Source organism: Lemur catta, chromosome 8, assembly GCF_020740605.2.
Source record: "Lemur catta isolate mLemCat1 chromosome 8, mLemCat1.pri, whole genome shotgun sequence".
Classification (NCBI taxonomy): Eukaryota; Metazoa; Chordata; class Mammalia; order Primates; family Lemuridae; genus Lemur; species Lemur catta.
In genome coordinates, this window is record NC_059135.1 from 70,451,562 (window position 1) to 70,478,776 (window position 27,215).

The following is a 27,215-nucleotide window of genomic DNA, read 5'->3' on the forward strand; positions in this document are numbered from 1 at the left end:
ACCTCGGCAATACTTGTTGTATATATGTGTAGAGAAGAAGCCAAGCAGATGCAGCTTTAATTTATGTTAGCTCCACATTATTTGGTATTTAAACAAATCCTCTTCCTAAAAAATCACATTCCTGATTCATTGAATCAAGAAGTGACATTGTGTGTGTGTGTGTGTGTGTGTGTGTGTGTTTTCAAGCAAGGGGACGAGGGAAGAGGGAGGAACCAAAAAAAAAAAAAAAAAAAAAACCCCTTCCACTTTAAAATGTTGCTGCATTGCAAGTCAGCCACTGATGAGACTCTGAACCAGTTTTTATTTTAAAAGCCTCTTGGTACTTGCAGATGGTGGAGGAGCAGCATTGCTGTCCACGTCTGCAGTCACGTCTGAAGCACCCGGAGGTGGTGCATGGTCCCCTCTTGCAGTGATGCCCCTGGGCGGAGGCTCTGGTGCGCCGCAGGCCACTTCTCAGAGAGCTGCTCATTGTTAGCATCTTTAGATCTTTGCCCAGCAGGCTGGCAGAGCCAGTTTTCTACCTTACATATCTCCCTGGTGTCTGCATTGCCCCCCCCACTGATCTGAGAGCTCTCACTGACCCTTCACACTTATTAACATTCTATTCCACAGCCCATCAGAACTGCCTTTCCTAAGCTCCTTTCCTGAAATCCCAGCCTGATGGAAACTTAATCTTCTAAAAGTACTTATTACCCATATGACTTATTTTTTAGCTGACTGGACGCTGCCTTGCCTGATGGTGGTCTTGGTCAGGGCATAACTATTTCATCTCCCTGACTTGAGTGTGAACTGCTGGAGGGCAGGGACTGGGTCTGGAGCCCCATTCTTGCTGTCCTCTCCTTCCACCCACCTCGGCACCCAGCCCTGGGTCAGGTCCAGGGTGTTGAGAGGCAAGAGGCAGGGGGCTGTGGCGGTTAAGACCGTGTACTCTGAGCCTGACCTCCTAGGTTGGAATACTGACTTCTCCCCACTGACTATCTTTGGTAGCTAATGTATAAAGTGGAAATCCTAACAATACTTACCTTGTAGGGTTGTTGAGAAGATTCACTGAGGTACGATGTGAAAACTGCTTAGAACAGTATCTGGTATGCAGTAGGCATGAAGAAAGCCTTAGCTACCGTTATTCTTCAGTACATATTTGCAGGTGAAAGGCTGGAGGCCCATGAAGAGGCCCCTGGGGCAGTGATGGTGGAAGAGCCACACTGGCACTGACTCAGGGCCCCAAGTGCCTTTCTGCACAACTTTTGCCTGGGCCATGGGTACTAGTCCTGCTGCAGCCTCATCCCAGCTCAGGAGGGTAGGGCATGTGCGTGCTGGGAGGGACAGAGGGTGCAGTGTGCTGGTGCGGAGAGAGAATTCTGAGGCAGAGTGGACAGGATTTGGAGGCTGCGTGGGTGGAGGAGAAGTAAATGGGAGTTAAGGATGCCTTCCAGGTTCTGGATTGGACGACTAGGTTGGCAAGGCTGCCGTTAACTGAGAAAGGAATCCAAGAGTTGGAACAGGTTTCAAGGGGCTGGGAAGGAGTTCAGTTGTAGACATGTTGAGTTTGCAGGGTCTGCGATGCACCCAGATGGAGCCAGCCAGTGGTGACGACAACAGGTAACACATAGAATATCATGTTCCAGTCTCTGTTATTCTAATCCCTTCACAGATTCTAACCCACTTATTCTCACAACAACCTTGTGCAGGAGGTACTATTCTTACCCCCATTTTACAGATGAGAAAACTTGGTGCAGAGTGGTTAAGTCCCTTGTGTAAGGCCACACTGCTAATAGGAGATGGTGCAGAGACTGGGACCCGAGTAGTCTCGTCCTGGAACACCCATATTTTGCCACTAATCTGCTCAGACCCTGTATCTGTCATTTCAGGGGAGGGTGGGTCCAGACAGGTAGGGATGGTGAAGCCTTGGCAGGGATGTTATTGCTGGTAAAGACATTGCAGAGGGTGGTGGCTGAAAGAAACTCTTTTGCTGATGTAAGTGAAGAAGATTCAGGATCAACGTAAGGTACAACTGCGAAAAAAGGTCAAGTAGGAGGATCATAATCTTGTTAAAATTCCCCAAGTAAAGGCCACAGGATTGATGATGATGCTTTGATACAATACTGATGTTGCCCACTTCAGTCAACAAGGTTTGCTCAAATGGCTTTCAGATTCCTTAAAGGAACGCTCTTGTGAGGTAAGTAGGTGGGAAGTGTTATATCACTGGGGGTACATAGGAAGAAATGAATACGGGAATAGAATCCTGCCTAGACAGCCCCCGCCAAGCATTTCATTCAACAAAGCTCACACTGAAAGAAGGTGTAGATTGCAAGGTACTAGTCATGTCCTGGAGTTGGGTTAGTAATTTTCAATTAACTTTTAGGGTGGCATAGCCTGCTGCCTGAACAAAGTGGAGTGGCTGCTAATGATTTATTTTGTACTCTGCAAGCTGCCTTAATTATACCAAGAAGAGGTTTAACACAGTGGCTCTCAGCTCTAGCTGTGCCTCAGATTCCCCCCAGCAGCTTTAGGAAACTGCACACTGAGGCCCCCCATCTGCAAGTTTTGATTCAGTAAATCAAGGTGAGGGTATAGGAGTGTACTAGGGCTTTTTTTTTTTCTTTTTTGACTAGTGCATTTTAAAAATAGGTGCACCTTTGTCAAGATGGTGGGATGACATAAACATTTATTTTCTTTGCACTCCGCAATCTCATTGAAATGATTTCCCCAAAAGTTATATATATAAACAAATCTATATCCGAGCTGGCAAACGGGAAAAGGTACAATTAACTGAAAAGAAATTCTAAGGCTTTTCTAGAAGATACCAGCAGATGAGATTGGATTTAAAAAGATAGCAGGGTAGAAAACCCAAAAGGAGCTGTCATGAACTGCCTGAGGGAAGTGCCATTTTGGACTCTGGGGCTGGCGAGGAGCACCACTAGTGCCATCTAGTGGATGCTGTGAGCAGGCCTTGGAGTGAGTGATTATCTGGGTAATTAATTAAAAGACATGCTGTTCTCACCTGCTTCCTTATGCCAAGCAGCTGGCAGCAGCATTTGTCCCCAGGCTAAAACTGCAAGAACTGTTCTCTAAATAAAATTCAGCCTCTGCCTTGGGGTAAGAGTCCCTAGCATTGGCACCGAGGCGCCAGAGAGAAGGAGAAGTTACCTTTGCACTTTCACGGGAGAGAGACTGACCAAAGTCCAAAATAAGGCTTTTCACACTTTGGTGGAGGGGTTGGTCACCCACCTGCTTGCTGTCCCACTCCTATATGCAATGGGAAGCCCAGCTGTTGGCCTGTCTGTCCATTTATGTGCCTGTTCTTGCAGACTTGGCCAGACAACCCTTGAATTCAGGGGAGAGGCCAGCTGTAGAAATAGAGCTTGTGGAGTGTGTGCTGAATACAATATCCTGATGAGGCGGATTTGGCATGAGCAGCCAGTCATTAGCCATATTTGTTGTAGATTCTCCTAGACGGACTGAGTGCCTCTGTCTTCCTGTTTGTAGAAGGGAGAGGAAACGTTGAGAGCACTCTGGGAGGCAGAGGCAGGAGGATTGCTTGAGCTCAGGATTTTGAGACCAGCCTAAGCAAGAGCGAGACCCCAGCTCTACTAAAAATAGAAAAATTAGTCTGGGGTCGTGGCACATGCCTGTAGTCCCAGCTACTTGGGAGGCTGAGGCAGGAGGATCACTTGAGCCCAGGAATTTGATATTGCTGTGAGCTAGGCTGATGCCATGGCACTCTAGCCTGGGAAACAGAGGGAGACTCTGTCTCAAAAAAAAAAAAAAGAAATATTGAGAGTAAGAATGACAAGCGCTGTTGATTTCTGTACAGGTCCCATCGCTTTCAAATCTGTGATCTGAGCCTTATAACCATCCTGTGAGGTAGATGGCACTTTCATTCCCATTTTACAGATACGATAACTGAGGTTCCATGAAGTTAAGGAGCTTGTTCAAGTTCATACAGATAACACATGGCAGAGTTAGGAATCAAAACTAGGTTTTGGGACATCAGATTATGTTCTCTTTCTATTTATTCTATAGCTTCCAATTTACTTAATTTCAACTTATTTGATAAAAATTCATTTCTAGAAAATGGAACGGACTTGGGTATCTGTAGATAAAATTTGTTATATGTGCCAATGTACTAGACTAATGAAGCTGAAAAATATCGAGAGGTATTTTCAGATGATGGCTCTTATGTTAGTGAAAAGGACAGTATTATGTTAAAAAGGGGCTAATTTAGGGATTTGATTGTAGGTGGAGGGAATACGTATTTGTCTCCTGAGGATGCTGTAACAAGTTACCATGTACTTGGTGGCATAAAACAAACAAACAAACAAACAAACAAAAAAACCCAGACATTTATTTTCTCACAGTTCTAGAGGGCAGAATCTGAAATCGAGGTGTGGGCAGGGCTGCTTTCTCCTACAGGCTCTAAGGGAGGTTCTGTTCCTTGCTCCGCCAGCTCTGGTGGCTGCCGGCATTCCTTGACTTCTTGGCTTGTGGTTCCATCACTCCAGTCTCGACCTCTATCTTCGTGTCCCCTGCTTCTCCTGTGTCTTCTCCTCATTGGTTTCTTATAAGGACACTAGTCATTGGATTTAGGGCCCACCTGGGTAACCCAGGAACATCCTTAACTGAATTAAATTTGCAAAGACCATTTTTCCAAATGAGGTCACATTTAGAGGTTCCAGGGATTTGGATGTGGACATATTTGGGGGCCACCATTTAACCCACTACAGGGTGTATATGTTTTATACTTACTTTTTCATAGTGAAATAAAAAATCCCTTGGCCCTTATATCTTGTGATGTATAATTTATACAACATATCCATCTGTAGGGACTAGGTCCCTGTTGTTTTTCTTAAACAACAGCTGCCAGCTTGAGCCTTTCCTGTCTGTGATGATGTTTCCTGTGACCCCATCTCTACCTCCTTTTCTTTAGCTTCCTGGGTGAGATATTTGGATTTTCAGTCTTGGAAACTGCTATTCAAAAGAGAGGAAATCAGGCAAAAGAAAATAAGAAGAATGTTCTGTGGTCTCTGCCCTCTTTGGTTGTGGAAAGGAATGGCCGGTTTACTCAGCCCCCGATTGGAAAGAAAGGTGAAAACCTGGCGAAGAGAACAAATACCGCGCTATTTATTTTTGAGTCACTCACATTCCTCAGTTTATAGATGGAAAAAACTGGAAGCCAGAAGGATTATGTAAGGTCACTTGGCAAGTTGTGGGCTGACCCAGCATTAACACTCAGAGCTTCCCAGTTCTCTAAGCTGAGCCTGAGGATCCACAGTCCTCTCAGGGGTTCCCACTCTGTTCGTCTCTGGTGGTCTGGGTGGTGTATGAGGGTCTTGCTACGCACAGCCAAAGACACGAGGGAAGTTAAGCCTTGACTTGGTTGTGTTTGATCCTCATTCAATACCTGAGTAAAGGACGCTGTGGTCGTGTTGTTCAGGCTCTCGCTGAGCTGGCCAGCGGTGTGGTGTCTGTACGCAAACGGAGTTTTAGAATTCCATCCGGTATCTTTTATTGGCAATACCTTTCTTGAATCCAAGTGAATAGCCTGATGGGTTACCATGGCGGGAGTCAGAGTGTAGGGTTATACGAGAAAAACAACAACAAAACAGAAGACAGCCTTTCTTCTTTGTAAAGATCATTCATCTAAAGGCACATTTTCCCTTTGCCAACTTTGAACTGCTTTGAACTTGTTTGCAAGGTCAGCCTTCCACCAATTTAGTAGCCTCAAAGCTATTTGGAGGAGCCGGAGTAAATGTTTAAGTAAACCAGTCCAAGGAAAACTTTGCTTCATCTCAGGAGCAGTTGATGGCTCTAGCAGGTATTGGTGGGTGGTGTTGCAATGTAAGCCCCGGCTGCCAGGCAGTATTGGCCCCACACACTTCTCTAAATGACAAACGGACTTTATTGATGCATGCCTGTTAGAGCTATTATGCTTTGAATCATTTTGTGTATAAATTTAATGCTTCTTTTTGGCCGATACTCATTAAATCTAATGTATTAAGCTTCCTTTTGCGCTAAGCACATGCCTGAACGACTTACAAGCCACAAATCTTACACTCAAAACATTCACATGTGATGTTTTCTCATTTGACCTCGTAATGGCCTTGTGGTTTATTGTTACCACCTGGGAAAGTTTTCAAGATACATTTTTACTTTCGTCCTATAAAGGACCCACGAACACTCCTGGTATGTGTCGAAGTGGATAGTCCTGTTGTTAGTTACTTTGGCACTTACACTTGCCAACTCAGTGGGCCAGTAATAACTTGGAATATGTCTTGCTGAGTATAAACTTCTGAAAAATGTAAAATCCAAGGTTTCTGCAAACTTATCTAATTCCTTGTTTGATCATCATGCGGACGTCAAGTCTATTTTCTATTTTTATGGGGGCACAAAAATCATTGCAAGGATTTGCAAGGTTAGCAGAAATCAATGGGCTTAAAGAAACGTGGCTAAGTGATGTGCCCACTAGACGTAGGTGAGGCAGGCAATAACACCTGCTAAAGGAGCCTGTGAGACATCCTATAGGAAAGGGACCATTTTCCAGATTACAGAAAGTATAAAATTTAAACCTCAGTATAAGATTGTTTGGCACATTAGACTGATTTTCTCTAAATGTGTTTCTTTGGGTGTATCCATTTCAACTTTAAACGTGGTCCCCAGCCTAGGCCTCTTTGTTCAGAGAAGTAGCCTCTGGAACTGGCCTGTTTTTCTAATTACTTACTCGGCCCCTCACGCACTGTGTGTTCTGTGTCCGGCCTGCAGATTTCTCACTGCTGTGTTTCATCCTTGCTCTGCTACTTTGCCCTGTGCAGCTTCTAGCTGGACTCCACGGTCATTGGCTACCATGATATCATCTCTCCTGGGCCCCCGGCTCCTATTTCCTATCCCTGAAAGTAGGTCTGGGCTTCCTGGGTCAAACAAAAATGGTATCTACAAATTAGTTTTTCTCAGAGAGTGTTTCTAGATATAGTCAGCGTTCAGAAATGTTTTTCCGAACAAGAGGAAAGCTTGTGGGTAAAGCCTTCATAGTAAAAAAGATGTTAAAAAAACCACGCTGACTATCTCTGTCCCTGACCTTATTCAAGATGTTTTCTTGTCCTTTCTTCCCACACCTCCCAAAAAGGTATCCGAGTTGAGAACCTTGTGAGATCTACTCAGTTGCAGCCTGTCAGTGGGTGTGAGGAAGACAATAATTACTGAATTTGGAAGCTGATGAAGGTGTCATTTTGACAATACTGAGAACTGAAGTTTTCTGTTTGCATTGCTTGCAAAACCATTTGCAATTTAGGAAGTGGAATATTTCCAAAGCTTCTTTAGTGACATGGCTTAACCTTGACTTCGGAGGAGTAAAAGTCAATCAAGGATGTGAAATGCTCAGCTTACATTGGCTAAGTGCTCATAGCATCAGCTTTTTCTAGGGGTGGCAGAATGGGTCTCGTTAGAATAAGGTAAGAAATGGGACTAAGCATTGCATTCTTGATTGATACGGTGGCTAGGTGGTAGCTTTCCCAGAAACTTATGTTTGCTCTGCTCCTTAAGGTGCTGATTTGCATTCACACATCTCAGGAACTGTCACAGTGACACAGTGAAACACCCATAATGTTTACAGAAGAAGCTAGAACTTTGTGTTGGTAAGTAAAAGTCCTGTAGGGTGGGTATCCACTTAGTTGTTCCCACCAATGTTTGTTGTACTTCTTTTCTCTCCATAGTATGTACTAACAACCCGCCAAAGCTGTCATTGCTCTTACATTTCATTCTTAATTCTTGTAAGATAAACTAATAATGCAGGGAGCAAATGGGCAACATTTATTAATTAAAATCCCCAGAAAATGGGATAAACCAAAGAGAAAAGTGCTTTTTAAAAATAGTAAGTGTAGCTTGCCACACTGCATAAAGAGTGTTATACCTGCATGTAGGTATAGGTGGCACTTTTGCGACTCCAGGCTGCATGTCCTGGGCCCACCATGCATTTCAGCTGTGGTGGACAGTGCTGGCATCCAGCCTACTTACCTTCTCTCTTTTGCCTCAGGGTGCTCAATCCAAGTCCTCAAATGCAGGAAAGGTAACGTCCTCTCAACCAGTGGGGCAGGAGAGTAGATGATTATGGAGCCCACTGTCCTCCAGAGGAGAAGTCTGAGGGGCATTTTACTCTTGCTCAGAACTCCTCAGTGGGACCGAGTCCCTGTTATCTGCGATGGCAAATTAGTAATACATTCTTTACTGGCTTTTCCTTCTTGTCTGATGCACTCGTTTGTCTCCGTTGTTCCTGCTTCCTAAGATCTGCTCCTAAAGTCCTAATCTTAGATTCTGCTCTGGGCGAAGCCAAATTAAGACAACTGCCATCACAGAATGATGAAGTCACTAGAAGCATCTCTTTCAGCATCTCCTTTTCACTGCTTGTAGAGAAAGATAATATTTCCATATGTATTTTTTTTAATTTGGAAGCTAGAAAAATGGAAAGATGAAGAAAAGGATTGTTTGTTTCTTATGGTCCTGTTAAAAAAAACTTTCAGAAGCTCTGCATTTAGATGGTTATGGCTTTAGAAACTAAAAAACACATTCTTTACACCCCATTTTCAGTTATTGGCATTATTTGACCCATTTTCAGAAGTTGGCACCTAATGGCCACTCCCAATTCAGAGCCACATACAGAAAAATTATAAGAGTACAGTGAAAAGTTATCTGGTCGACCCTCTGTCTTCAGACCACATGAGAGTTAAAGCAAGTCTTTTAGCTGTTTTGTTAGAGAGCAACATGAATGGATATTCCAGCATGCCTGTAATCCTAGCACCCTGGGAAGCCGAGGTGGAAAGATCACTTGAGCTCAGGAGTTCGAAACCAGCTTGAACAAGAACAAGACCCCATCTCTACTAAAAATAGAAAAAATTAGCCAGGCATGTGGCATGCACCTGTAGTCCCAGCTACTCGGGAGGCTGAGGCAGGAAGATTGCTTGAGCCCAGCAGTTTGAGGTTGCTGTGAGCTAGGTTGATGCCATGGCACTTTAGACCAGGTGAGAGAGTGAGACTCTGTCTCAAAAAAAAAGAATAAAAAAAGAAAGGATATTCCACGCTGAGTTTAACAGAACTGTGCAGACCATCTCCTGGGAAGACTGTTCCTGAGGCTGAGCTCCATCCAATCTGGATTTTTGGTCTTAAGTGTTATTGATTAATAAGAGCTAAATTGGGTCTCCAAAATGGAACTACTATATTCAGAGTCCTAAGGCTAATCTGGAGCTGAGCTCTGAGTTAGAAGGTGATGAGCTGCTCAATTCCCGTGTTCAGGTTTAGCAGCTACTAGACCTTTTTCTAAAGCAGTCTTTCTAAAGAGATCTAGTAACTGCTAGCTCAACAGGAGCATGTTAGAGGTAATATGAGTCCTGTCATGAGTAGGCTCCTGTGAGATATTTTCTGATGTAACCAAAGATCTAAAGATAAATAGGACTTAGACATGCAGTTTTTGTTGAAAGAAATTTAGGATAATTTGTATTCCATGTGTAACTCATTGCAAATTTATCTTTGCTAGATAATGTCATTTTACATAGCTACACAAGTCACTGACTCCCAATCAGAATACAACATTTTAAAATGACATTTCAAACAGATATTAGCAAGATTTTAAGATTTTGTCATCTTACTAAACTAATTTTTGAAAATTCTCACATTCCTTCTGAGAGTCTCTGCACGTAGCAATCTCTTCCCAAGGTAATTAACCGACTGCTTCCTTGTCCTGTTTGCTTGTTCAGTTGAAATTGTGGCTTCTGGTCGGGATCAGCATTGTGCCTGTGGTGTGTGAGAGAATCAGAAAGTAAAAGGGATCAGAATATGTTTCCTATAAATTCCTTTACCAATCATTAGATAAATCCCAGAATTTGAGGAACTCTTTAATGTATTAAAAAGGGTGAGGGCACTTTCTATGTAACAGGGACTGTGTAGTTGTTAAGGAATCATTGGTGCACAGGATCCAGTTGCTGTTCCTCCTGGAGCTCACATTCTTGCCCCGAGTGAGGAGGGCACAGTGTGGTAAGTGCTGTGATGTGCTGGCGCATAGGGGACCCTACGGCAGGGATGTGTAATTTCTAACTGGAGAGGGGTGTGCTTTTGATAGGGCTTCCAAGTGAGGAGAAGCCTAGGCTGACTTTTGAATGACAGTAGGAGAAAGTTAGGCACAGGGAATTAGGTAACAAAGCATTTTTTGAAGAAGGTTCACTGTGCTCAGAAACCTAGGACAGCAAGTGCAAGAATTTCAGGAACTGCAATGCAGTATGCCTGGAGCATGTGGTGTGAGGAAATCACGGCCAGAGATAAGGCTGGTCACACCACGAAGTGGCTTGTAATTTATCCCTGAAAGAGTTTGAATTGTATACCAAAGGAAGGGCAGTGCCATTGATGTTGCTTCAGCAGAGAGTCACATGGTCAGATTTGGAGAGCGTTTTGGTATTCCAGTGGGAAGTTATGGGGGAATAGAGAGGTGGGCACAGGAGGAGGCAGGAAGACCAGTAAGAAGGCTACTACAACAACACAGGGAAACAATCAGGAGAGCCTAAACTGCAGGTATTGAAAAAACAGGAGAGGTTCAAAAGGTGTTAGGGTTAGGTGGAATAACAGCAGAACATGGGATGCAGTGGGGAAGGGAACCAGAATAGTCAAGGCTGATCCTCAAATTTCCAAATTGGACAACTGGATGGGCAGTGCCATTCTGTTTTACAGTACAGGGACTTGGTTTCAAAGGAGATGGAAATGAGTTCACTGTTGAACACGTTGAGTCTCATATATCTGGGCTATGGGGTATCTGAGGAGGAATATCTGGTGGGAAGTTGACTATGTGGTTCTCAGACTTCAGACCTACATTTGAACTGGCATATTTATGTCTGGGTCGTCAGATGACGGGAAGCAGTTGATGCTAAGGGAGAGAAGGTGGAACTCTGTGCAATTTGAGAGGTGGCCTGGGGGAGAAGAACCCATAAATGAAATCAAGAAAGAATGACCTAGGAGGCAGAAGAAAAACCAGGGAGAGCCCTGCCATAGAAACTAAGGAACAGGAGGGTTTCTGACAGAAGGGAGGTCAACAGTGTAGGGGGGTCACATAAGATGAGGTTCTGTTAGATATTGAAACAAAGGGGTCAGTGGTGACCTTGTCAAGAACAGTTTGAGTCAGGGACGGGGATAAAAAAAGGCAGATTATGAATCATACAGAAGAAGTGAAGACTGAGAGTGTAGATGCACTCTGGATGTTGGCTGTGAAGGACAGAAGGAGGCTGACAGCTGGAAGAGGCACGGCCAGGGAAGGGTGGTTATTCTTTAAAGTGAATGGGCCTTCAGCATGTTCTTGTGGTAAAGGTAACAGCCAGAGGAGAGGTATGGGTTGAAGTTATAGTCAAAAGAGCATATGGAACCAGGTTCATAGGGAGGCCAGAGAAATCGGGATTCTGAACACAGGTGAAAAAACTGGCTTTAGAAGAAGAGGTGCCTCTTCCACCAAAATGCAGAGAGGTTTAATTTGTGGGTGGAACAGGATAGGGAGGAAATACCAGCTGCTATGTTCACCTTCTGTGGAGTAGGGAGTGCGGTAATTTGTTAATGGTAAAAGAAGAAAGGTAAGGTAGGAGTCTTGAGGAGATTGGTGAAGATTTGTGTGGTCTGAGGAAAAAACTGACTTATGGAAGGAGCAGTGGGCAGTTGTTGTGAACTGAATGTTTACGTCCTCCCGATTTCATATGTTGAAATTCTAACTCCCGAGGTGATGGCTTTGGGAAGTGGGACCTTTGGGAGGTGACAGGCTATGAGGTTGGAGTCCCCATGATGGGATTGGTGTCCTTACAAGAAGGGGAACAGACACCAGAGCCCCCCTCTCTATCATGTGAGGCTATGGCAGGAAGGTGGCTGTCTGCAAACCAGGAAGCGGGCCCTCGCCAGACTTTGAATGTGCTCGTGCCTTGGTCTTAAACTTCCCAGCCTCCAGAATTGGGAGAAATAGATCTTTGTGTTGTTTAAACCGCCAAGTCTATGGTTTTTTGTTTGTTTGTTTGTTTGTTTTACAGCAGCCCAAGCTAACAGTATTGAGAGACAGTGGAGGCGTGAAGTTATGAGACTGTACTGCATAATTTTGAAATAAAAAAAAAAATCAGTCTGATTACCCACTCAAGTGTAGAGTGGAAAAGTTTTTCAGATTCCACAAGGATGTGGGTGAAGTAAGCATAGGAAAGGCAGATGTATTGGGTAAAATTGGAGGCATTTAGGCCACAGAGAACTCAGTGAGGCCAGAAAGCATGTGCATGTGAATAATTGGGAAAGAAATTTAGAGGGATAAATAGGGAAGTCATGTCCTATGGGTAACAAGACTGGTTTCTTGATCCTTTTACTGTTATTGTCCACTTTGACTTTTCTTTGGAAAAAAATAAGATTGTAACATTAATTTACTATAATAATTCCCATTAAGATTTTAGTTTACTTTGATTTCTAGATTACTTTAACAGTGTATCTTCATCTTAAATTTCAGATCTTAAAAAAAAGTTGTATTTCAGTTGATGATAAATCACTTGGTAACACAAAAGGAGTACAAAAATTATTTTATGGAATCAAATTTTCAAAATGAGGGGTATAATCTATAATGAATATATGTAAAGAGATTTTTCAGTCAAATTCATGCAGATGCATAAATCCTCAAGAATGAACAAAATGATACATAGTGACTGAGATATTGTCATTGGAAATGGCAATATGCAAAGGGAAGACATTTAAATTGGTGGGTCGCATTGAAACTGTGATTCATTCGCCTTACGCATAGGTACTAAGTTATCTGAGTGAGCAGCATTTGTAATGACCTAAATTTAGAAAAATAAAATAAAATGAAGAGGAGGGAAAGTGCTGGTGTGGCGATTTACAGTGACACACAGCTAACACCAAGATGTGAACGTGTGACCTTGTGATTACACTTTTGGATATGTGTCCTGGCTTGCTAATTCCAGTTACCAAGTTTGGTACACTCGTTAATGCTTTTTCCCCCCACTTAGTTCAAAACACCAACTAAGTGCCTTTCTTTTGGATCCAACATCACGGCTTATTATGCTCAGGAGCATCCAGCCTTTTCTGTCCTGGGTCTTTTTTGAGGATGATGTCCATGGAAGAGACATACAAAGGCAGGCAAAATAGCCCCCGGAGAGAGATGAACAGAATGAAACAGAGTGTTCACTTTGCTTCTCTAAACTCAACCAAGCCTAGGGATTGGAGCACCCCCCGAGCTGCAGGAGTACACCTGAATATTCATTGCTGTATAAAGATTTAATTTTTGAAGTTCAAATAGTCTATCCATCAATTAATTTGTACCAAGAGTCCAAGGTGGTTGGCATGGCAATGCTGATATGTTGGGGAGGTTATCTGTAGAACAAATATAATAATTCATTTGGATTCATATTTTATCTGATTTTGAGAATCTCTTTCTTTTCTTGTTTGAAAAGCGGAATGAGTTTTCTGCTAATGGATTTGTCAAGGACGTCAGTTTACTTATTCTATTCTGACTCAACATGTAAGTGTTGGTTGTCAGCACTTAGCTTGGTATTCTCCTTCCATCTCTTCCTTTCAGAAGGGTCTCTCTGTAGTAGTAGGAGATGAACCACTTTCAGCACCTGAGAGGGAAGGAAACAATCTCTGAAACAACTCCTGCAGAGGTTCTTGTGCTGATGATTTGTAATAGTTCAATTTATGACCTCCCAGTAAGGAATTAGTCTGTAGGTGGCACTTAGGTCCAAGCAATGCTAGAAGAGTTGGATTGGGCATATCTCAGACAGATGGGATTGTGCCAGAGTTGATAGGGAGGAAACTTTCTGTCTAACATCAGACCTTCTTTTTTCCCCTATATTTTTCCCCATTAGAGTGTTAGCTAATCTAGCTCTGAGAGTGAGATGACGGCACTTCCTAAGCCCAGGTTATAAGAGGCTGATGAGTATGTTACATGTGACACCAGCATCAATAGCGATAGACTATTCCAGTGTGGTGCTTAATAGTGCGAGCTGATTGGTGGTTTAGAGATGATCATGGCATTGGGGGTGGGTTGAAGGGTTACCTGGGATTTCATATTTTCATATACTTCACCATAAATCAGCAAATAATGTGAACACTTATCCCTGGCCCATAGAATACAGGCAGAGGCTTTCCTTGAGTTGGACGAAGTGCCATTTTGGAAATTCAAACCAGGTGCTTATCCTATCTACTGTGTAAATACATCTGCCAAGTGCTGGGTATATAAATAAAAGGTATATCAGTGTTTAATTTACTTTCTTTTCATATAAAACAAGATCATTCTCAGAAACGAAACTAACAACTCTGGGCAATGTTGTGGTACCCTGAAGAAGTAGATCTCAGGTGGTGAATAAGTGCTTTACGGATGTAAGGTCAGTACCATAGAACAAAATGTTAGTTTAGGGAATAATGCTCTTCTTCCCATGCCTAAGGAATTGCATGCAGTAGCTTATTTATCTAACTGGTGTGATATATAACTTACAGTAGTCTTAGCCCAGTGGTCTTCTTGTGCAATTGCCTGAAAGAATGACTGCAGAATTTTTGGAAAGTGTATGGATGATAGAACCCCCAACTGAGTTGGAGTTTTTGGACTGTAAATGGATTTTTAAAAAGCTCCACAGGTGATTCATATTTTCTGCCATGGTTGAGAGCCATTGCCCTAGGTGCCATTTTCAGAAGACTCTCCAAAAAGAGATTGGAGACAGTAACATCACAGTAACTGTTATTTAGATGTGGAAATTCCTCACTCAGAGACAGTGAGTTCGATATGCTTATGGAAAAATGCAGTGTTATATATATTCATATATGTATGTTCATTAGCAAAAAATGAAAATAAAGCAGCAGTGAGATGCCACTTTTTGCACATCAAATTAACAGATTAAAAAAATTAGACCCTTAGGTCCCTCCTTGTCGCATTGCTGGTGATGTAGGGCTAAGAGCTAGCACTTCACATTGAGCTAATAGATATGTAATTGGTGGAATTTTTCTTTACAGCATTTGGCAGTGTGATCATGAGGCTTAAAAATGTTCATACACTTTGACCCAAGAATATCTGGGAATCTAGCCCAAGGAAATAATCTGAATTGGAGACTAATATAATTTCAGCATTATTTATCTGAGCAAAACTCATATAATGGGAACTGCATAGTATTTTCACATGATGCAATAGTATGTAATTATAATAAATTACACTTATGAGGAGTTTTTAGTAATGTGGGGAAATGCTTATGTTGTTATTGCTAAGAGAATACAAAAATTTACATATAGCATGTTCTAAATGTAAAACAGAATGCGTACAGAGATGGAAAAAGACCAAAATGTTAACAGTGACCATATTTCAATAGTAAGACTACAGATTGTTATTCTCGCCTTTGTACTCTTTTGAATTCTCCAAGTTTTCTACAATACTGCTTTTTTAAAAAACATTTTACTTTTACAATCAGCAAAAGAAATATGCTCATTGGAAATGCTTTAAAGTTAAAAATTTTGTAGAAGAGTTGCCCATGGAAGATCTCAATATAACGTAGGGAGTCGATTTGTGAAGGGAAGATTTGGGGAAAAATTTCAGTAGACCAGAAAATGCTTGAGTTCCTTTCAAGCATAAGAAACAACAGGAAGTTGGATTATAAGCACGTGTTTTGAGGAAAGTGTAATGAGTGGATAAAATATGAATAAGGTGAAAAATGTGTGGTAGAGATGGCAGGAGGCAAGTAGATGGAGGATGAATATAATGAAAAGTATATTTTATTCTCTTCTTCTGTGGCTTCCGAGTTGTGTGATGTTAGGAAGCTTTCCTATGATTTCTAACCCTGCAGATCTTTTATTATTTTATGTTCATCAAGTATAAGGTTAAATGAAGTAAATATAACCATCAAGAGCTAAATGTCAAAGGAAATGGATAATTATAGTGGTTGTGAACTTAGCATGGTTAGCCCTTCTCTTTCTGGGCCTTTTATTCTTCTCCCCATACTTTTAGTAGTTCATTCACTTGATTGAGGATAGGATACGGATTTCCAAAGTTGTCATGTTGGTTAGGTTAACATCTTAATATTCTAGTGGATTTCTCTTTCAAAAGTGAACCTGTGTTATTTGAGGATCACAGGCCATCTGTCCGACATTGTCTTTTAGTTCAAGACTTTGATGGAAAGCTTTAAAGGTACCAGGTTGAGAAAAGCTCATCATTTCTCATTAAGTTAGGCAAGTCTGAACATTTACTAACAATATTCCTTTTCCTAGTGCCTGCCAAGAGCCATAATAATGTATTTATGAATTTCCCCGTTTTCCGGAATGTACTAGTAGTGTCTGTCAGTGTCTCTTTCAATGCATGTTAACGTTTCCAAATCATGTGAAACAGTTGCTTCATCTTCATGCAATTTGTAGGTTTAAGTCAATAGTTAGAGGAGCCCAAGAAATCCAGGGAGCATTATGATTTGACAGTGTTTCTGGACTGACTAGTTATTACTTTGCTATCTTGTGGTAGTGTATATTTATTTAAAGCTAATTTGATGTTGAAAGAGTAACTTAAAGGAACTATTAGAAATAATTTGTTTTAAACTACTGTTTTTTGAAAATTGTGAAAATATTGCCTTTCCCAGTTTAAGAGAAAATGGATTTCCGAGGTACACAAGACCAGAGGGTCAAGTAGTATTTATAACTTACCCTCCCACACAAGGTTGAGAAATGCAGTGAGTGTGGGGTGCTGTCAGTTCTCTGGCAGCTAAATATTTATTTAAATATTGCTATTTTTAATTTTTCAATCTATCTTTCTTAAATATTTGAGACTTCATTTTCTATTCTTAAGAAAAATGCTTTGCCTAACAACTTGCAAATTACCGTGTGTGTGTGTGTGTGTGTGTGTGTGTGTGTGTGTTACCAAAGTCTATAGTTTATTTATGCTTTTGGACTTGTGAGACATCCCTATAAATATGAGAGATTATTAATTTTTCACATTCTCCTCTATTTTCTAGCAATATCAGTGTATATTATTTTTATTATTTGTCCACAAGTTTACACTATTAATATTTTCTATGCAGATGATTGTTATTTTCCTTGAATATTTGATGCATGAATCACTTCTGAGAATTGGAATTTAGACGGAGTAATTCAGTTTGTTTCCATTTGTGCCTCATGGGGAAAGGCTTTGGACTTAGTGCTCCAACTAATTTTCCATCTAATATTGCAAAGGAAATGACCAAACAGAGTGGGAACTAAGAGAAATTATATTGAAAATCCAAATCTTCATGAGGAAATCCCTATGGACTTGGCTAAAAGGTGGTGAATATTTTTCTCTTTGTAGTGATCTCCTTAAATTTAAAAAACTTAGTAGAGTTGAAGGTTTTATTTGAATTCGTTTGGACTTTGAAAAAGCATTGTAAAATTAGCAGTTTATATGTGTATGTGTCTTTCTTTAACTTACAGACATTTTGTTTTGGGCTCTAGTCTTTGGTTTCAGAAAATAAACAGCAAAACAGGGACGTAACAATGCTCTGTTTTTAATGGGGATGGTGTGCTGGGGTTGCATTTGCTATCACTGACCACCATCTTGGGTTTGTCAGCATTTTGTGAAAGAAGAATTAGAAGAAATGATATAACCTAATGAGGTACCTTTTTCTGAGTCCATTTCTTACCTTTTGAACATATTTTTCTGTTTGCCTTTATTTCTGTTCTAATTACCTCTCTATCTTAATTACTTCTGCAGCTGGTATTAGTTAAGCTGAGTTGCTACAACAAAGAGATCCCCAAATAAAATTACCTAAATAAGATGGAAATGTCTTTCTTTTTCACCTAACAATGTAGGGGTTTCTTTATCCTATTAACTTTTCATCCTTAGGGTGAGGTCCCCATCCATGTGCTGGAAGTTGTTTCATCAGCACTGCATCCAAAGCAGTGGAAAAAGAGTATGTGATAGACAGTCAGTATCCTTTTAAGGATGTGATATGTAAGTCAGAAACATTACTTTCACTCCCATTGTATTGGCAAGAACATAGTCACATCTAGTTGCAAGGGAAGCTGTGAAGTATAGTTTCTTGTTGGAGAATCATATGCCTTGCTAAAATTGAAGGTGGAAAGGCTTATTGCTAAATGTATGAAACAGAGAAGGGATCCTAGGGCTTTCAGTCGTCGCTGCCACATAGAATAATAGAGAGGTGAAAGCTTAGCAGTGTGCACCAAAACCACCGTTTTATCTTTACCTCTTACCAAGTTGCAGAAACTGAAACCTTGCAACCTGAAGGCGAAGATTAATCCATTGCCTGAGCTAATCCTACCCAAGTCTAGCAGTACTTTAAAAGCTTTAGATCAATTTGCAGGAGGGATCTAGAATGAGTATTGCTACTTTAAGCTCAGTGTTTTGTAGGGAGCCAGATTTTTCTACTCCCTTGTTGGAGTTCTGGTGTGTCTGGTGCCTAAGGCTCCATGGGATGTGATAGAACTTGAGACACAGGGTCCCCTCAGTGCTATGTTCTATTGTGGAGGTTGTCTATATCATATAGCTTAGTTGGCTTTTTCAATGTAGTTATTGATCTTTAACTATTTTCCAGTTATTGTAATAAGCACTGCATCAGAGAGGAGTATATTAACAAGATGAATAATACTTAGTTCCTGCCTTTGAGGAATATATGCTCTGGTACTCTTTTCCAAAGAAATAGATGTTTCTCCAAAAATGTGTTCTGAGGCAACCAAGTTTTGGGAAATATCCCAGGACCTTGCTGCTACCATCCACCCAACATCCACCAGTATCCCCTCTGCCCATAGATTCCATCTAAGAGGAGCCCCTACTGCTGACATGAGTTCAGCTCAGACCTGAGTTCCTGATGTGACTTTCCATTGTGTGGTTGGTTTTCTAAATCCACAGCAGCCCTAAAATTGACCTCACAGTTTCCTGGCTCATTCTCTTCTCTGTTAGCCCATTCTTAAGGCCTCAACTACCCACCACACTAGGCTGCACGGATTATGATGGAGCAAGGACATCAGGGCTCACAATGTGAGCTTTCTTTTCATGTTGGCTGTTCAGTTCCTGCAACCAATATTCATTGAGGATCTTCTAGGGAATGAAGCATGTGTGTAGAAAGTGGAGTAAGACATGCTTCTTGCTCTTAAATTGTTCATCTTTTAGAAGAATTACACTATTACGTGGTTAGCCCACTAGTAGTGGTATGGGAGACAGAGTGTTACAGGGATATAGAAGAACAACTGCCTAATTAAGGTCTGAGGAAGTTGGAGAAGTTAGTGACTTTTACATTTGGCCTTAAAGAAGGAATAAGTTCACCAAACAGAAAAAGCAGGTGGTGGGGGACAGGGTGGATGGTCTGTCCCAGACAGAGGGGACATCTTGTGCGAGGTATGAAGGTGTGGAAGATCATGGGGTCTTCTCTCCATCACCAAAAACCCAAAACCCAAGCCAAAAAACTTTCCATTAACACATTATAAATTATGTTTTCTTTGGAATAAAATAGTTGTGAAAACAACAACTCTATGTCACACCTAGATTATTTAATTTGTAAGAATCTGAATCTGAACAAGGCCATTGTCAGGTCAGGGCACGAAGACAATTTGATGAGGACTCTCTAGGGATGCTCATGTTCTAGGTTTTCTTAGCTCTAAAAAATACTCATGCTTCACTTTTTTGTTAGTCACTGCGCTGTTTTGGCAACCAGAGCACAGAGGAAGCCAAGGAGTTCAGGACCGTCATGAATTATTCACATATTTATGGAAAGTCTCTGTGCAAGGCACTGAGTGGGGCAGTGGGACTGTAATGGCGAGTAAGTAGAAAGCTGCCTGGTGTCTCTTCCCACAGAACTCATGTTCGAGAGGCAGATGCCAACTCATCATGGCACTAATGCGTGCTCACGGGGACGAGTGGTGGGGAGGGGTGTGGTGTCCAAGGAGGCCAGCCTGGAGAGAGTGAAGGAGTGAGGTGTGTAGAATGAGGGATATGAGGAGAGAAATGTCAGGCCACACTAGACCATGTTAAGGATTGGGGTTTTTATCCTAAGAGCAATGGGAAGCCATTGAAAAATTTTGAATAGGAGCTGACATGTCTCTCTCTCTCTCTCTCTCTCTCTCTCTCTCTCTCTCTCTCTCTCTCTCTCTCTCTCCCTCTCCTTTCTTGGCAGAGTCTTGCTCTGTCAACCCGGGTGGAGTGCAGGGGCATCATCATAGCTCACAGCAACCTCAAACTCCTGGGCTCAAGCAATCCTCCTGCCTCAGCCTCCCAAGTAACTGGGACTACAGGTGCACACCACCACGCCCAGCTAATTTTTCTATTTTTAGTAGAGACAGGGTCTCGCTCTTGCTCAGGCTGGTATTGAACTCTTGGCCTCATGTAATCCTTCTGCCTCGGCCTCCCAAAGTGCTAGGATTACAGTGTGAGCCACTGTGCCCGGCCCTGACTTTTGTTTAGAGCAGATATCAGATACTCAGTAAGCATTTATAGATGCTTATTATTAACTGTGTCATCAAATCAAAGAGAAAAACTCCTCCTGGGAGGAAAAAGCATAAATTTTTACCTAAAAGTATTAACAAAATAGAAAATAAAATTTCAACAAATTTTACATTTAAAAAAACTAAGCTAAGCTAAACTGTTTACTCTTTGTAGCAAATTTGGAATCATGGAACTGAAGGAGTCCCACCTTTGGGGCAGGGGATTTGCCCAAGGCTGAGTAGTAAGTTGGCGGCTGACTCATTTCTGCCCCCTGCTCCGTGAGAGAAACTGTTCCCTTCCTTCCCCCTTTCCTGCCTCCCACTCCTGCTGAAGCTCTGCAGATAAAGGAATCAAATTACTCTCCTGCTTGCTCTCATCGGAGTGTCTCAGAATGTGAGGGCTTTGATTGCAGCCATGGCCTTGGTTCAGTTTCTGTCTTACGGACCTCCAGTGCCGCTGCCTCGCCATCCGTCCATGCGCTTCCACGGGGACACAGTCCTGTCTTGATCTACACGTTCCCTTCTCGACAGTAGTTCGGAGCAGGCAGCTGTGGAAAGCTGGGATTGTTAAATTAGCATTGATAGTAATACTAGCTAAACACTATACAGACAACAGGAGGAGGCCAGCTGGACTAGTCTCCTAGGTTCATTTTGGAGAATAGTGGAACACAAAGTTGTGCAGCATTAATGAAAACTGTGCCTTTATGGAATGTTTTTGCCAAGAGGTTAGGTCTATTTTTTTTTTTTAACAGAAATTTCAGAGAGCAAGAGATTTCTGAGTAATATGTCAATCACAAGGAGGGAGCTGTCATTTTTCTGACAAGTTGAATAGGGCATGGGAATTTTTTTTACCTTCCCTACACTCACTCTCTCATGAATTATGAAGTATTATTTTTTCCCGAAGCCATCAAGAATGGCAGGGAGGAAGGAAGCTCGTCCATCTATTCCTTCTTCCTCTGGGTGTCTCCAGGGTTTTCTGTCTCTGCCTCTTTATCCCTGTCTTTGTTTCTCTCTTGCATTTTCACTCTCCAGGCCTCCTCGGCGCACACCAGTAGTAGCATTTGTTACAGGATTGTCACAAAGATGGTTTTCTGGGCAGTGGTTTGTCTGGCAGGGGCTAGCTGGTCAGGATGAGAGAGGCGGTCAGGCCCGGGGGAGGGCTCTGGGTACACCGAGGCCCGAAGGAACGATGCAGTAGTCAGTGGGATGGCGGGAGGGCGGGGGTGTTGTCCAGAGGTGAGCCGCCAGCTCTGGCACGAGGGGCAGCGGGCCTGGCCAGGTAAGGCAGGTAGGCATCGGAAGGAGCCGGCAACAGGAGACAGGATGCGGTCTCAGCCCCGATGGCTGAGACCAGAGACGCAGGTTGGGATTGAGAGGATCAGGGGCGAGTATTAGGAATCTCACCCCAGGGGCACAGGGTACTAGGGGTCCAGGCCAGAACCCAGCCTGAGAGCGACAGGAAGCACCACAGCACCCTGGCTCGTGAGGAGCACTGAGTTTGTGCCAGGCACCCTCTGAGCGTTTTCTCATAGCAAGGCTTTTCATCTGCACAATGATCTTGGTCTAATCCTCATTTTATGAATGAAGAAATGGAGGCACGGAAAGGCACAGTAGCTTGCCAAGTGCTGCCCAGCTGGGAAGTGGCACAGCTGGCATGTGCGGGCAGCCTGACTCCAGGTCCCTGCTTTTGACCACCCTGCCCGACGGTATTCCTGTGCCAGGAGGGGAGGACCACTCACACAGGGCGCGGGGGCCTTGGAGCTGGGTCACGTAGGCAGCCCTGGTTCCGCACTACTTCCCTTAAAAAAATAAAAAAGGCCAATTCTTCCATTCTGCCTCCTTTGTGCCTTTCATATGTTAACTCATCAGTTTAGGAACTATTATTATCTCCATGGTACAGATGAGGCCCGGAAAGACTCAAGGACATGCCTGCCTCCGGAGTGAGGTCTAAATTCAGACTCGGAGGACTGCAGCAGGGGACTCCTAGAAGCAGGATCCAGTGTCTGTAGTGTTTTGTTTTGTTTTGTTTTGATTCCCTTGTCTGCCCTGTTGCTACCACCTGTCTGAGGGGCACCAGGGAGGAGACAGGGGTATGATAGTAATGCTTGTAATGCCACACAGATTTCTAGAGGCAAAGGAGTAGATTAGTACTTTCAGAGCAGAAGAGGAGAAAATCATCTAGCACATTGTGGTCACTTAGTAAAATTTAAATAAAAACAAAAAGCAAGGTAATTCCCAAGTCTAAGTTGGCAAACAAAGACATTGGGCTTGTGTTCTAGCCCATAGAGGCAGCAAGAGGACTAGTCTTTGCTGGGTCCAAACAGTCCTACTTTGCCTCTTCCCTGACCTCTCAGAGTCTTGCTGTAGAACACGTAACTACATTGGTTTGGGAAAGTTACATTCCAGAGAAATCTAGGTGGAAAACTAGGTAACAAAATTTCCTTTTGCTTCTCAATCTGTGCTGGTTGGCTTGAGCATGGCTGTCTAAAACTCATATCCAATCATACCACCCTTGGCTTTTCTCTCCCTCCTCTCCTTTTGCAAACAAGTGGAAAACAGAAATGCTTGTCCTTTGTACTCTGCCGTCAATTCCATGGGTTTGCTGTACCACAAAGCCCAGCACTCGGTAAGGAAAAGGATCTCCACATTCCTAAGTTTGAAGCCAACAAGAATGACTGAAAGCAATGTCCTCTTTGTTAGAGAACAGAGCTTTCCTGACTTGTTGAGGGCCATGCTGTTTACTCTGTTGAACTGAGCTCAGCTGAGGCATTTGTCAAATTGCAAGAACAGCCTCCCCACCAAGACTTACGTGGGATTTATAAACATGGTAATGCCTTTTCATAGGGTCTTTTGACTTTGAGCTGTTGATCGTAATGAGAGATGACCTGAAAGGAAGTGGGCCAGCAACACCCTCAGCAGGGCAGCCTCAGAACTGGAGGCAGCCTCCTGGACGCTGTGTAGGTTTGGAGGCTACGCAGGGATGAGGAGGAGGTGGGTTATGGGAAACCACCAACACAAGAGGAGCCACAGGTTTTCAGACTTGTGCTCATTGTAGTCTCAGCTAGGAGAAGTAGATCAGGGGAGGGGTGATTTCTCTTTCATCCTCTCAACCCACACTTTACTAAAAAACTCTTAAAATCAAAACCCAGAGGGTGCCATTCCCTTGGTTGCTTTTTACATCTTGCTGCAGTGAAGTATGATACTCTTGAAATTTGACCTTTGGAACTTGAACCTGCTGGAATCCCCAGACCCTTTCACCAAAATATGGGATTTGAGGTGATCTGAAACGGGCCCAGGAAGCTCCCAGAGACCTCTCACCACTTCTCAGTCCAGTCTCAGTTAGGACAATCTTGGGACAGAAATGGTCAGTTTCAAGATCCTTCTGGATTTCTGAGTTCACCTTTCTGGAGCTCCTCAGAATTCCTTTGGGGAGGTCTGGAACTGAGTCTCTCGCTGGGGTTCCTCTGGAACTTGGGGAGCAGTCCAAATATTGCGTTGGAACCTTTGGGTGACTCACTGGTGTGATGCTTATTCTAGGTAGATCCAGACTCCCCAATCTATTTGGTTTTTAGTTATCAGCTGTGTGTGACCAAACAACATTTGGTTAGACAATTTGTAGAATGGAAGAAGTGGGAAAAAATAGGTTTTTTTCCAACCCAAGTGACCTCTCTCTATTTCACCAAATACCCCTTGGGAACACGCCCGCCGCCCCTCATCCCTTATCTTGAACACACTATCAAGAAGGGAGGCAGGAAGGAACACTCAAGTGTAGAACATGTGGCTTTGGATAAAGCAATTGAACTTTTCTGGGTACTAAAAGGGCTAGAGTAGGTGACTTCTGGGGTTCTCCCACCTCTAACAGTTTGTGATTCCAAGTCCAGCATTTTTCTGACTCCCGGGGAAGGAGGCCAAGCCAGACTGGCCCTGCTTCACATCTGTTGTTAGTCCTTGAGGGACTGGGTGTGGGTTTGCAAGGAGTAACCGCAGCTTCTGCGCCTGATTCACTGCCTCCCTCCTGAGATCCCTCCCGGAGTCAGACTAGCCTACTGTGTGCATTAGTGTATCTCCAAATGAGCCCCTGCCCTTCAGAACTTTCTTTAGACCCTCACGTTGGATTGGCTATCGGTAGTGCTCCAAGGCATCCAAGCACAGGAGAAGAGTTGGGCTGGGTACAGGTTTCCCAGTGCGGGACAGTTTCTTTCATCTTGGTGAATTGTGGAAATGGACTGCCTCTTTCTTTCCCCGCTTAATTTAGATTCCCATCGTAAGATAGTCAGGAAATACTCTCAATTGAAGTGGGAAAGTAAGGAAATGATCTGGAGAATTCAAGGAGGAAAAAAACCCTCTTGTCTCATTTTTTGGTAGATTCTAGATATAATATTGTATACTTCTAGTTAGAGTTAATTAAAATAACAGAATATGATACCTGAATTTGGGCTTAATGATCCTTTGATCCAGTCCTCTTACTGTATGGGGTGGAGTGGGGACTGAAGTTCCACCTGAACAGTGACTTGTTCCCACTCACAGTTGTCAACAGGTAGAGCCGGCGCTGGATTTCTCTCTATGGAATCCTGTTCATTGCACCTGTCCTCTGCTGCCGTCCTCCCACTGTGTAGGCACAGCCTCAAAGATGACATCCTGTATGAACTGTACCATTGTGGGATTCTCAAGGACAGCTGAGTCCCTTCCCATCTTTTATTTTTTTATTTTTTATTTTTATTAAGCGACAGAGTCTTGCTCTGCCATCCAGGCTGGGGTGCAGTGGCATCATCATAGCTCACTGCAACCTTTAACTCCTGGGCACAAGCAAACGTCCCACGTCAGCCTCCCAAGTAGCTAGAACTCCAGGCACATGCCACAAGGCCCCGCTAATTTTTTTTATTTTTTGTAGCAATGGAGTCTCGCCATGTTGCCCAGGCTGGTCTCAAGTACTCCTCCTGCCTCAGTCTCCCAAAGTGCTGGGGTTATAGGTGTGAGCCACTGTGCCCTCCCCCTTGCCATCTTTTGCCTTTACAAGTGACTAAGTACTGATGCCACTCCCAAGGCATGCAACTGTGATTGAAAGATATGAACAGATCAGCATAGACCTAGAAGAACTGTGCTCTGCTCAGCAGTTGGAGCTCTTTTCTTGCAACAAACTCAGGTTTGTTTCCTTTAAGAGTTGTGCTTTTCAGAGATACTGGCTAGAAGGACAGGCCTCGTTTCGTAGGTCCAGGGCCAGCCAGTTACTACTGTGCTGAGCGCCCGTGAACTGCAGCCAATGTCTTCCAGCTGACAAAGCAGGGTTGTCAGTGATAAGTGTTTATGTTGCACTTTAGATTTGCAGAGTTCTTTCTCTGAGTTATTTCTTACTTTAGTTTAGCAGGTGAAGAAACTAAAGTCCATGGAGAGGGTAGCTGACTGGTCCGGAGTCATCTGACCAATTAGTGGTGAAGCTGATACTGCACTCAGAACCTCTGAGTTTCTGGGTCGTTGCTCACCCCCGTGAGCCATGCAGCTCCTCTGGATTATGTTCTTTGCCCTCACCAGTGTCTTTTCCTCCCCAGATTCAGCTGGTTTCTTTTCCAGTGAGCTCTAGAGCCCTCCTGTTTCAAAGCTGCAATACCTTATTGGCTGATCAGAAAGCTCTAAGAATCTAGACACGCTCCATGTCAGGCCACCCCAACGTGGGACCTGTCCCGGGTCAGCCTCAGTAGTGGTGTGGTGGGAGGAGGGGACTTTTCTGCTTGGGTTTTGGGGAAGAGATCAATGCTGTTTTAGGAATATTAAAGATTTATGCCCAAGGAAGGGGATGAAGGATTTAAGCGAGAACATTGACTGTCGCTTAAAGGAGGTTCAAAAAATTAATCTAAAGAGACATTAAAAATTTTGCATCTAAAAGTTGAGAGGTTTCTGGCTTCCTTTTCAAACTTCACCAGTTGGGACATAGTATTTTCTTGCCAGCAAGGCTAAGAGACTTCAACGAGAATATTGAAAACTTTTACTATAGAAATTCTCTCGAGAAATCTTACCATCTGTTCATACTATCCATTTTTTCCTTCACCTTGGGTTACTTTTTCTGAATTTTATATGACTTACTGCCTCTTTGACTTAAACTGCATCTGTTAAGCACAGATGTTGGATGGGGACGAGTATCTGTTCGCTTGTCTTTACATGCTATTCTCTGGAAATAAAATCTCTCCTCTGCTCCCCGCTCCAGGGGTGCATTGCATGAAGAAGAGGAGCAGTTGTGTGTAGCGTATTCAATACTCTGCCTTTCCAAACATTCCACGCAGCCTTTTGGATATTGATAAGTGTTTATTGTAGAACTAACAATACAGGCGAAACAGGAAGCAGCTCTTTGCTGGGTAGGATGCTCCGAGACGCCCTCCACTCTCCGGGGGAACGCGCTTCAGCTGACTGAAGCAGGGACGCCGGGCCAATCAGAGGCCGCTTTCCTAGCTCAGTCACCAGTCTGTGGTTGAGGAAGGGTTTTGCTTTTTATGCTCTGTATTGGGAAGGCAGATAAAATGCCAGGTCTGGACTGCCTCCGGGGATAACCTCACCCTGTGTGATGTGAATGAATAGCATCTTGCCTGGCAGATCCACAGGAATTGATAAGGCAGGCGCAGTTCTTCTAAACAGGCCTTTTCTCTTTAAGCTCTAGCTGTGGTTTCTGCAGCAATTTTATTTTTGCCTTGAAAGAGGTGCGCTGGATTCTCAGACCTCCATGTATGACAATTTGTACCTGCATGGAGTTGAAGACTCGGAGGCTGTAAGTATTTTCAGACATAGCTGATTCC

The 27,215-nt window shown here is 43.1% G+C and overlaps 1 protein-coding gene across 4 annotated transcripts in view; it reads left to right on the forward strand.

Annotated features, from left to right (window-relative positions):
* Window positions 1-27,215, forward strand: part of CACNB4 (calcium voltage-gated channel auxiliary subunit beta 4) — a 234,155-nt gene that overhangs the window by 80,761 nt on the left and 126,179 nt on the right. The window contains exon 1 of one of the 4 annotated variants that reach the window (XM_045559023.1): window positions 26,878-27,187. The exons of the other annotated variants lie outside the window; for them this stretch is intronic. Coding sequence (XP_045414979.1) covers window positions 27,143-27,187 — 45 coding nt within the window. The 5' untranslated portion in view covers window positions 26,878-27,142. Of the gene's footprint in view, window positions 1-26,877; window positions 27,188-27,215 lie in introns of those variants that run through there. 4 annotated transcript variants of the gene reach the window in all.